The sequence below is a fragment of the Gekko japonicus genome, unplaced genomic scaffold, assembly GCF_001447785.1.
Source record: "Gekko japonicus isolate JY-2015 unplaced genomic scaffold, Gekko_japonicus_V1.1 scaffold953, whole genome shotgun sequence".
Taxonomy (NCBI): domain Eukaryota; kingdom Metazoa; phylum Chordata; class Lepidosauria; order Squamata; family Gekkonidae; genus Gekko; species Gekko japonicus.
Genome location: NW_015161979.1, coordinates 8,035 through 19,155, shown reverse-complemented (window position 1 = coordinate 19,155; position 11,121 = coordinate 8,035). Strand labels below are relative to the sequence as shown.

Genomic DNA, 11,121 nt, shown 5'->3' with positions numbered 1-11,121 from the left:
AACCCAGGCTTCACAAGATGCGCATTACCAGGTGATGTCGCTGACGTCTATGCCCTGAGGAGCTTCAGCTGCGCATTTCTAGACTCGGCTAAAGTGACGGCAGCATTGCCTCCTAGGGTTGCCAACCTCCAGGTGAGGCCCTTTTTTTATGGCTGATCTCCAGACCAGCGACCAGTTCCCCTGGAGAACATGGCTGTTTGGGAGGGTGGACAATGTCCCAGGCATTTCCCTCCCCTGCTTCTGCCTTGGTTGCAAGTCGGCAGGCAGGCAGGCCTGGAGGTGGGCCGCGGGGGGGCCTGGGGCTGGCAGAGGAGGAGCGGCTGGAAGGTTCTCCGTATGGGCGGAGCCATCGGGGGGCGGGCCCAGAGCGCCCGTTAAGACCGGCACCGGTGGAGCCTGTCCTGCGGCTGAGCGGAGCGCAGTGCAGTGCGCCAGACCCAACGACCAGGAGTGCCCAGCGGGGAAGGTGCGCGCTTCTCTCCCCAATTCTCACACAAGGCTAACACAGTGTTCAACGCTTATAGCATCCCCCTCTTTCAGAATACATATATTACAGGGGTCATTTCCTGCTGGAGTGCAGTGGAGTGACGCTCTGGCAGTAAGGAGCTTGGGCACCCCCCCCCCCCCCGGGGAAGGGGGGGGGGGGGGGGGGGGGGGGGGGGGGGCGGGGGGGGGGGGGGGGGGAGCGCTGGGGCGCCTGCGGGCTCCTTCGTCTGCCTCTCCCTCGGCCGGGCGTCCGCTAGCCCTCCCTCCCTAAAGTGTCTCCTGCCTGCTGGGGTTCTGGGGCCGGGATTGGCCTCCTTCCACTTTTCCTCCGGAATTTGGCCTCTGTTCCGTTGCTCCCTGTGCAGCGACTGGGCTGCCCATGGAGGAGGGTGCCTGTTGCATCCCTGCAGGAGTTAATGAACCAGCCCTATTCACTTCCCCTTAGTCTGTGTTTTGGGGGGGTAGGTGTTGCTTCTCTGCACCCGGTGCTCCCCATGCAGAGTCTCCCTCCGCTCTTCAGAGGTGCTGGGCTCCTTACCTGCTGCTTCAGCTGGAGCAGCGCCTCATGTAGAGGGTGGGGTGTGGAGGGCAATCCCGTGCGAAACATGCCTCCACCCGTAATGCCGGGGGGGGAGACGTGCATTTTGCCTCTTGGAAGCTTTGGCAGAATGCTGAGCGTGCAGGCATCCTTGCTTTGCCTTTATTTTCGCTTGATTTTCATCCTCCCCTTCCCCCCCCCCGCCCTGTCCAGAGCACACGCCATGGCTACGTCATTTGTGGTGGACAGCCCTGATGTCACCTACACCTCTGACTTCATTGAGGCCCAGTACACCTACAACACTACTATGGTGTGCCAGGAGGAGGGCACCACTAAGGTAAGAGGTCAGGAACAGGTGAGTCAAGCTGCAGGCAAAGTCCCCTGAATGCTGCAGAAAGCTGGGCTCTTAAGTCAAGACTGGTTGCCAAACAGTAGGGGGGAGGGGGAGTTTTGGCCAAAGGTGAGGACATGGAAACTGGAGGGGGGAGGTGGAATTTGGGACTAGGCTGCTGTCACAAGGAGGAGGAGCCTTTGGTGCCAGTTGGCTGTCTCAGATTCACTGGTGTGGTCAGCCCAGGACCCTGTGTCAATGAGCAGAGTGCACAAACAGGCTACAGGAAGCAGAGCTTCTTTGTTCTGTATGTGCCGGCGGAGTTGCACAGAGCCCCTTGTCAGTTTCAACATTAATGAAGAGTTCTTTATTTAGCGAACTCCATTGTAGATAAGATAGATGAGAGATAGGGGTAGGCTGTAATCTAACTAGTTGGATGGATGCAGATTAGGGTTGCCAGGTCCCTTCGAGACACTGGCGGGGGGATGGAGAGGATGCTCCGGGAGCTGGGAGCATCATCCCCAATGTGCCAGTGTCACCAAAAGTGACGTTGTGCACCGTGCCTACATCACCTGGAAGTGATGTAGGCACATGGAGGGGGCACTCTGCTTTTTGAGCAAACCCCTATGGTAAAATTGCCCTCAAACCATAGTTTTGCCAAAAAACCAGAGTTCCCCCCACCACCACGTCACCAATGTGCCTACATAACTTCCAGGTGATGTAGGGATGTCGCTCCACGTTGCTGTTGGGGGGGGGGATTTCCTCCCGCAAAACCAGGGGATTCCCCTACCCCCCAACTGGGGACTAGGAATGCACCTGCATCCATGGTGGCAAAGATGGAGAGCAAACATGCTCCTTCTTTGTGTATGTGTGTGAGAGAGAAGATGTGAACAGAAGGAAGGAAGCAATTCCCTGAGAGTATCTGTCTATGCATCAAAGGGACAGAGGCAGAAGAGTAAACAGGAAGGAAACCCAGTTTGCCTGTCTATCTAGCTGACTCTCTCGTAAACCCCCCCCCCCTCTGGAGGCTGAGGCTAAGAGAGGGCATCTGGTGCTTCCCTTCCAACAGGCTGAAAGGGCAGTGTCTGTGTGGTACGGAATGCTTATGGGCATCCCACTGTTCAAGAAGCAAAACTGTCAGAATGTCTGCAGTCCAACTTCTGTGAGGGCAAGAGGGTCGTTTGGCTGCTGGTAAAAGCCTCATCCTGGCCTTGGGGAGACAATTGACTTAGTGAGGCTGGCTGAGTTCTCGTAAAGAGAAGCCTGGAATCTGCAGGAGGGAAGCCAAACAGAAGTGAGGCGCCAGGCAGTGAAGGTCTGGGGGTAGTATTTAGTTGTTTATTTATTTAATATTTATTTAAAACCTTTTAATGCTGCCTTTCCACCTGATCAGGGTACACCAGGCAGCAGTCATAACAAGCATTAAAATATTTGGCCAATCAAAATACATTTATAATTACAAAACAGATGCATGTGGGTCGCTACGTTGGTCGCCTATATCCAGAATTAAACTTTGTCGGTCTTAAAGGTGCCACTGGATGCAAAGTTTGTTTACAATTATAAATTCCATTAAAAACACGCAAACAGCACTAGAAGAAGAGCCACTAACTGTTATGCCAGAGGAAACGAAAAGTCTTCAGCCGTAGAGGGAGACGGACCGTCTCCCCGGGGAGGGATTGCCATTTTGGTGCTGTGACCAAGAAGGCCCTGTCTTGGGTCATCGTCCCCCCCAGCCTCAGAGGGTAGGTTCAAGCAGAGGTCATTTCGGGGGGGAACGCGGGGGATTGCAGTTCCTCCGGGTGAGGTATGGGTGGGGGCACATGACGAAGCCCCACCCCCTGCTTCCGGCCGCCCCGCTTCCGGCCCTCATTCAGCCAGGAGGAGTCAGGAGAAGAGGGAGGGTAAGTTGCTTCCTCCCTGCCTCTCCCCACCCCTGCCTGCCTGGGGCCAGGGAGGGCCTTCGCGGGGCTTCCTTGCACTCCCACCGGCCTTGCAGGTCCACCGCCGGGCCCCTCATGGGGCTTGGTAGTGGAGCTGGAAGGCCACAAGGACTCGATCGATGAGGGCTAGAAACTGGGGCGGTGGGGGTGGGGAGGTTGCTGAATTCTGTGTGAATGTGTGGGTTTTCTGCTCTGTCCAGCACTCTTGGCTTGTGGCTGAAATGGTGGGCTCAACCGGAGGCTGCTGCTGGGCTCAGGAGCACAATTCCTTACAGCCTGGAAGCAGCCGGCTTGGCTTGGCTTCTGCTAACATCACCTTGACTCTGCCCTTTGGTAATGACAAGGCAGAGGAGGGACTCCAAAAGGACCAAAGTGGGGCTGTTGCTGTCTTTGAGACCTTCGGCCCTCCTTGGCTTACAGTATCTAATGCGGGGGTGGGGTGGGGGTTCCCACAGGTGAAGCCCTGCTCCACTAAGCTCACCTTCCGCACGGAGAGGCATGTTCCAAAACTGGGGGTCATGCTGGTCGGCTGGGGCGGGAACAACGGCACCACGGTGACTGCGGCTGTCTTGGCGAATCGGCTGGAACTCTCCTGGACGACCAAGACAGGCACCAAGGTGAGTGTGTGCCATTCATCTTTTCATTATCAGGGCTGTCTCTGCTCTGTCTGCACCCCTGAAACCTTAAAAGCAGGTAGCCGTGACTGGCTCATGCTCTGTTGAGCTTTCTGCAGTTGCCAGGCACAGAGGCCGGGTTGGCGGGGCCCGTTCAGGAGTAGCCCCTTCGGTTGGGGAACTCCCTCCCTCCCTCCCTCCCTCTAGGCTCCTCCCCTGCAAGGCACTTTGGGAAGAGGCAAGAGGCAAAATCTTCCTGTGATGCTTGGCTGGGTTGGCTTGAGATGGCTGGGTGGGTACTTCTCCTCTTGTGGCCTGGCTGGGAAATTTAATTTCAGAATTAAATGGTGGCATCTCATAGGCCAAGAAGCCAGGGTGATGGGCACAAAGGAATAAAATGAAATTAACTCTCAGGCCCTCTTCCCCAAAATGAGTACTTAAAAAAAAAACTGTCTTAACTGCTGCAGGAGTAGGCATGGGCAGGTTTATTTTTTTTTAAACCTGATTTAATTTTCTTAGCTGCTTCAGGAACTTTGGGAGGCCTAGTCTAAAATGTGTTCAGCCTTCAGTCTGTGGCAGTGCTGAGTTATAAGTGGAGGATTTTCTGGTATATCTTTGGGATCTAATGGATTCCTTTGTCTTGTAGAAAGGCTTCTGGGTGTCTGTATCTGCCTTTCCTAACCGAAGGGGGAGGCATTCAGTTTGGGGGCAGGCCAGTTTACCTCCTGCCATCTTGCAAGGAGTGATGCCAGACTTCTTAGGGTTGCCACTCTCCAGGCAGTGGCTGGAGAGTTCCCAGGATTACGACTGGTCTCCAGATGAGAGAGGACACTTCCCCTGGGGAAAAAATGGCTGCACCGGAAGGTGGACTGTCTGGCATTATACCCTGCTGAGGTCCCTCCCTTCCTCAAGCCCGCCCGCTCGCCCGCCCTAGGCTCCATCCCCGAAATGTCCAGGAATTTCCCAGCCCGGAGCCGGCAGCCCTGAGACTTCTGCTTTCCCCTTTCCCTGAGGCTGTGCCTGAAATGGTCCCTTCCCAAGAGAGGCAGTTGAGCTGGGAGGGGCGGCCGATTTGTCGCAGGAGAGAGGGAAGGCCTGGCTGGGCGGAGGCTGCGCCGCCAGCGGCAAAGACACCTACCGAGAAAGGGTGTCAGATGATCCTCCCAGCGGAGGTCCCTTGAGGCAGCCCAGTCACCTGCCCACGTCTGTTGGGGGGCTGCTTGTCGTCCCTCGGCCAAGAATTGGCACGCCGTGAATATTCCACCACCTGCCAGCTCTCCTGGAAAGGGTCCTCCTCTCCCCCCCCCCCCCCCCCCGGCAAGCCTCACCCTTTTGCCATCCGTCTCTTCCTTGCTTTTGTCATGGCCAGGACAAGCTGCGCATTCCTAACTCGAAAGTGGAAGGCTTTCTGATCCGAGGGGACTCGGGAGGAGAAGTGCAGGTGGTTGTTCAGGGGGGAGGTAAAAATCCACCGGCCAAACTCTGTGCGGGGGGGTGTGTCAGGATCCACAGCAACACAATGAAGTACACGCTTTCAGGAAGGTTTTACTTTTATTGAAAAGCCATAGATGCAGTAACAGGAACACTGTTAGGAATGGCGGGCTACCTATGCGCATAATAGGATATAGGGCATTCATATGGGCCCCCTCCCCTAGCAATACCCAATTACATGGGCTCCCGCGCAAAAGCGGGCAATGGCAAGATTCTCCAACGGTAGCGAAGCTGGGAAACAGAATGATCCCACGCAAGGTAGACACCACAACTCCTCCAGCAACTCTTTACAGGTAAGCATTGCAGCTGTGAAGCAATTAAGCCCACGGGAAGGAATGCAAAGCAATTAAAAAGCCTCTCTCTGGCCGCTCTCTGCTCATGGCAGCCTTAGCTGACAGGGGCCCCCTCACCCTCCGCCCCCTCGCAGCAACTCAAGAACTGAAAAAGGAAATATTTGCTCCGCTGCAGCAGCAGAGGGACAGCAAGTGGGGGGGGGGGGTTCGGGGGGGGCTATTGACCCCTCTCCCTCTCCGTTTAGTGTACCCTGCTTCGTCCCAAGGGGCATGTCCCCACATCTGTCTCCACGAGGGGTCCTTCCTGCTCTCCGTAGCCCTTTTGCCTACCTCAGGGTTTTCTTTCACAAGAGTGCAGAGCCAGTTCCCTGGCTTGCTACAGGAGTTGCCAACCTCCAGGTCATGCCTGGATATCTCCTAGAATTGCAGCTCATCCCCAGAATACAGAGATCCGTTCCACTGGAGAAAATGGCTGGTTTGGAGGGTGGACTCTGTGGCTGCGTACCCATGCTGAGCGCTCCCTCCCTAAACCTCACCCTTCCCAGGCTCCATCCCCCCAAATCTCCAGGAATTTCCCAGCCCAGAGTTGGCGGCAACCCTCTGCTGGTTTTGATGAGGGGCTGAGCTGATTTGTCCCCTTCTGATTCCTTCTTGATATTGTGTGCGCTGCCATTGGCTTTGTGGCTGTTCAAAAGAGCTTGCGTTGGTGTGTCTGGTTCTCTCTCCTCTGGTTGCATTCTCGCAATGGCCCTATCGGGTAGAGAAGAGAGAGAGAGATCGGATAAGCAGAGGACAATCCCGCGAGCAGACATGGGGATCTGAACCCAGGTTTCCTGGGTGCCGGCCAGACACACCGTCATGCAGGCTCCGAGCTCTCTGAAACTGGCAGGCTGTCCATTATTGGGTAATGTTCTCCACGTGATGTGGTTAGTGGCCCCTCCCTCCCTCCCCATCCCCCCTCTCCCCTGCTGGTGCCAGCTCTCTCTCCTTCTGGCCCCTCAGCATGCCAACTATTACGGGTCCCTCTTGCAAGCCTCCACCGTGTCCCTGGGCACTGGCCCATCTGGAGAAGTTTACATTCCCTTCCGGGACCTCCTCCCTATGGTGCATCCCAATGACGTCGTCTTTGATGGTAGGTAGACTCAGGTGGGTCGCCGCGTTGGTCTGAAGCAACAGAACAGAGTTGGGAGTCCAGTCGGGCACCTCAAAGGCCAACAAAGCTAAGCTTGCACCCAGAATTAAACTTTGTTGGTCTTCAAGGTGCCTGACTGGACTCAGCCTTTCTTTGGAGGGTAGGTGTAAAGCTTGCTGTCTTGGCTACGAAAGGGGGGGTGCGACTAGTTGTGGGTCAGAGGGCAGCGGGCCTGAGAATAAAGGTGGCCAGCTGGGATTGGCAGGCGAAGCAGAGAGGCTGAGGGTGTCTCCACGCTCTGACTTTTGTGGGGTTTTAAGAATGTGGTTTTGGTTCAGGCGCGCTAACTTTTCACGGGGGATTTTGAAGTCAGAAGCCCAGGCTTCATAGTTGGCCAGCTGCGGAGCACAGACCTCCACGTGTCTTTTCCCTGGAGGGCGGCTTTGGCCTGTGCTGGCTGATCAGGGCTGTTCCCAGTCACAGCTTTTGCTTGGAGGGCCTGTCTTCTCCCCACTAGGGTGGGACATCTCGTGCCTGAACCTAGCAGACGCCATGAAGAGGGCCGCAGTCTTGGATTGGTCGCTGCAGCAGCAGCTCCTGCCATTCATGGAGGGCCTGAAGCCTCGGCCGGGCATCTACATCCCAGAGTTTATAGCTGCCAACCAGGAGAAGAGAGCAGACAACGTCCTGACGGGGACCAAGGCTGAGCAGGTGGGTGCCACAAAAGCACAGGCCGGGGGCTTTCTGGAGCCGCGGTCAGTCTTTCAGTTTAGAGGCAACCCAACCTGTGAATTTCTGCCTGCAAAGCAGGGGCTGTACCACTTCGGGGCAAATTTTTGAGGGGTTGCCTGGGGAGGTCTTGGAATGGGCTGAGAATATGGGGTTGCCAACCTCCAGGTGGTGCCTGGAGATTTCCCGGAACTGCTAATGTTGTCCAAACAACCGATGAGTTCCGTCAGAGAAATTGCCTGTGTTGGAGGATAGAGTCTATGGCATTGGTATACCAATGAGGTCCCTCCACAAACTCTGGATTCGCCAGGCTGCACGCCTAAATCACCAGGGATTTCCAACCTGGAGTTGGCAACTCCTACGTACAAAGTGCAACTTTCTGTGGCAGGAGAGCCAAATCCATTTTTGGTGCTCCCTATGGAAGCTTTGTGGTGGGGTATCGTCTGAGTGTCCCAAGTTAGTTAACCCCCTCCTCCAACTTTATGATGGAGTGTTTCTTCTTATCTAGGCTTCTCTCCCCCAAAAAAGTGTACACTCCTGTAAGGTAGGCCTGGTCTTCTGTTTCATATGTGGAAACTGAGGCTTGCTGCAGCTGGGAAGGAGATTTTCAACAAGCTTGATTTCTTTTTTTGGGGGGGGGGTAATAAAAAAAATAGTTGCATAGTGTAGGCTGAAGGGAATCCCTAGGGGCTCTCTGATTTGCGACTTGTTCTTTGAATTGCTGCTCTCTCAGGAGTGAAGTGATCCCAAAAGTTCAGTTGCTGACGCTGAGCAGTGTTTAGAAATGTGCCCACAGAAGGCTGAGGAGCCCCTGCTGGGCAGCTGGGAGTTCAGGGTGTGTCTGTTGCAGTCCCAAGCTGGCCCCAAAACTGCAGTCTGTGGCCGGGGCCTAAACCTTTGAAATCCCCCCCTCCCACCACCACCATAGGTGGCTCAGATCCGCCGTGACATTCGGGACTTCAAGAACTCCAGTGGCGTGGCCAAAGTGATCGTCCTCTGGACAGCCAACACGGAGCGGTTTTGCGACGTGCACCCCGGCGTCAATGATACGGCCGCCCACCTTCTGCAGGCCATCGAGGTGAGGCACCTGCCTGTCTCTTCTGCTCTGTGCTGGGATCTCGTTCCAGCCTTGGCGCCATGGGCCCGGTGCGCGCTGCAGATCTAAATGGGTTCTTCTGACCCTAATGGGTATGGTTTCTGGCTGAGGTGCTCTTGTCAAAGCGCGACGCTTTGCAAAACATGGGTCTCTCTCTCTGGTTGGCCTGACCTTGGTCGGAAACTGCCTGGTGCTACACTCTCGTCAAAGGAGATGTGGTTGAAGTGGCCTGCTTCCCTGGGGAGTGGGGAAGAGTCTGCTGCCCCCCTGAAGTTGTTGCTGTTGTTTCCCTCCCCCCAGCGTGGGCTAGAGGTGTCGCCTTCCACCCTCTACGCTGTGGCCAGCATCCTGGAGGGCTGTGCCTACATTAACGGCTCCCCGCAGAACACCTTCGTGCCAGGAGCTGTGGAGCTCGCAGTCCAAAGAGGGGTCTTCATTGCAGGCGATGACTTCAAGTCTGGCCAGACGAAGATCAAGTCTGTCCTGGTGGATTTCCTGATCAGCTCGGGGCTTAAGGTGAGTGAGGATGGGGGCCTGGGGGGGGGGCTAGGCCATTGGGTAGGCGGATGATGCTGAGCAGGTTGCGTGGGCCCCTGGTGTTGCCTCCCAGCACTGTTATTCAGAGGTTTATTGCCTCCGGACACCGAAGTTCCCTTTACTCACCATGGCTAATAGCCACTGACAGACCTCTCCTCGATGAATCCATCTGGCCCCTCTTAAGGCAGAGGCAAGTGGGAAGACCAGGATTTGTAGTTCAGTCTCGTAGCACGGTGCGCTTCAACCAGCTTTCTTAAGGCCAGGGCTCGTTTCCTGCTGGAGCGCACAGGAGCAATGCTCCGGCAGTAAGGAGTCCAGGAGGCGGGCACGTGCGGCAAGCCCCGCCCCCTGCTCCCAGCAGCCCTCAGTCGGGCCACGAGGAGCAAGAAGAAGCAAGGTGCAGAGGGGCCCCCCCCTTGACTTTCCTGGCCCGCGCCAAGGCGCAGGGCTGAGGAAAGGCCTTGCCCACCCACCCCTCGCCTTTCCAGGCCCACGGGAGCCCAGGGCGAGGCTGAAAGGGGCTTGGATCTCTTAGATTCTCCCCCTCCAAGCCTGGGGGAGCCGAGGGCAAGGGTTGCCTCCCCCTCCGCCCACCCTAGCCCGCAGGAGCCCAGGGCAAGGATGACAGGGCTTGGATCTAAGAGATCTCTTAGATCAAAGGGTGTGGCATATGCAAATAGGTTATGCTAATGAGCTGCACCTCTTTTTCCTACTGAATTACCTCTGCTTAAGGTACAGAAACTCGGCATGGGGGCACCTTTCCTTTAACCAGCCAGGGCTGGCTTCTCTCCTTTCCCCACAGCCAGTCTCCATCGTCAGCTACAACCATCTGGGCAACAATGATGGCCACAACCTTTCGGCGCCGGCCCAGTTCCGTTCCAAGGAGATCTCCAAGAGCAACGTGGTTGACGACATGGTGCAGTCCAACCCGGTCCTCTATGGGCCGGGGGAGCGGCCGGATCACTGTGTGCGTGGGTGGCGTGGCTGAGCTGGACATGTCAGGCTGCGGTCAGGAGGACGGGGGGAGGAAGCCGCCTCACTCTCTGTGGTGAAGGGGTGCCGGCCTCCAGGTGGGGCCTGACGATCCCCTGGAATTAAGACCGTATCTCCAGACTACAGAGAACAGGTCCCCTGGAGAAAATGGCTGCTTCGGAGGGTGGAGTCTGTGGGGTGTGCCGTAGAGTCTAGGAGGAACTGAAATCGCTCCCCAGGTTCCACCCCCAAATATCCAGGAATTCTTCAGCCTGGAATTGGCAACTCTGTCTGTGGCTCACAAGGGCCTATTTATCCCCGTTCCCCCCGCAGGTGGTCATCAAGTACGTGCCCTATGTGGGGGACAGCAAGCGGGCCCTGGACGAGTACACGTCAGAGATCGCTTTGGGTGGCACCAACACCATGGTGATACACAACACTTGTGAGGTGGGTGAAGAAGTACGTCGTGGCCAAGGGGCAGGGAGAGAGGATAGAGATGTGGCTGGCGTGAGGCCACAGGGCTGTCCCCCCCCCCTTTCCCTGAGCCGGGGGCCTGGGACAGGAAAAAGGGAGATGTTTGGGGTTGAGGCCAAATAGGTCCCTTTGGATTCTGCCCTGGGAGAACGGCTTGGTCACGGCCTCCCCACCCCCCACAGGACTCTCTCCTGGCCGCTCCCATCATCTTGGACCTGGTGATCCTCACTGAGCTCTGCCAGCGGATCCGCGTGGGTGTGGTGGGCGAGACGGAGCCGCAGCTCCTCCACAGCGTCCTGTCTCTGCTCAGCTTCCTCTGCAAGGCGCCCCTGGTCCCCCAGGGCGCCCCGGTGGTCAACGCCCTCTTCCGCCAGCGGGCCGCCATGGAGAACTTCTTCAGGTAGGTGCAGCAAGTCATGGCCCCAGGGCAACTGATCCCGGGCTTGAACCAGGACAAGACAGGTAGCCCCCCCTCCCCCTCCCCCTCC

The 11,121-nt window shown here is 56.6% G+C and overlaps 1 protein-coding gene across 1 annotated transcript in view; it reads left to right on the top strand.

Moving 5' to 3' along the window:
- The first annotated feature begins 416 nt into the window (after positions 1–416).
- The window catches only part of ISYNA1 (inositol-3-phosphate synthase 1), an 11,342-nt gene continuing 637 nt past the window's right edge, over positions 417–11,121 (top strand). Inside the window, exons 1-10 of the mRNA XM_015429764.1 lie at positions 417–466; positions 1,238–1,361; positions 3,751–3,912; positions 6,696–6,825; positions 7,343–7,536; positions 8,483–8,632; positions 8,951–9,166; positions 9,990–10,154; positions 10,493–10,606; positions 10,816–11,033. Coding sequence (XP_015285250.1) covers positions 1,248–1,361; positions 3,751–3,912; positions 6,696–6,825; positions 7,343–7,536; positions 8,483–8,632; positions 8,951–9,166; positions 9,990–10,154; positions 10,493–10,606; positions 10,816–11,033 — 1,463 coding nt within the window. The 5' untranslated portion in view covers positions 417–466; positions 1,238–1,247. The remainder of the gene's footprint in view (positions 467–1,237; positions 1,362–3,750; positions 3,913–6,695; positions 6,826–7,342; positions 7,537–8,482; positions 8,633–8,950; positions 9,167–9,989; positions 10,155–10,492; positions 10,607–10,815; positions 11,034–11,121) is intronic.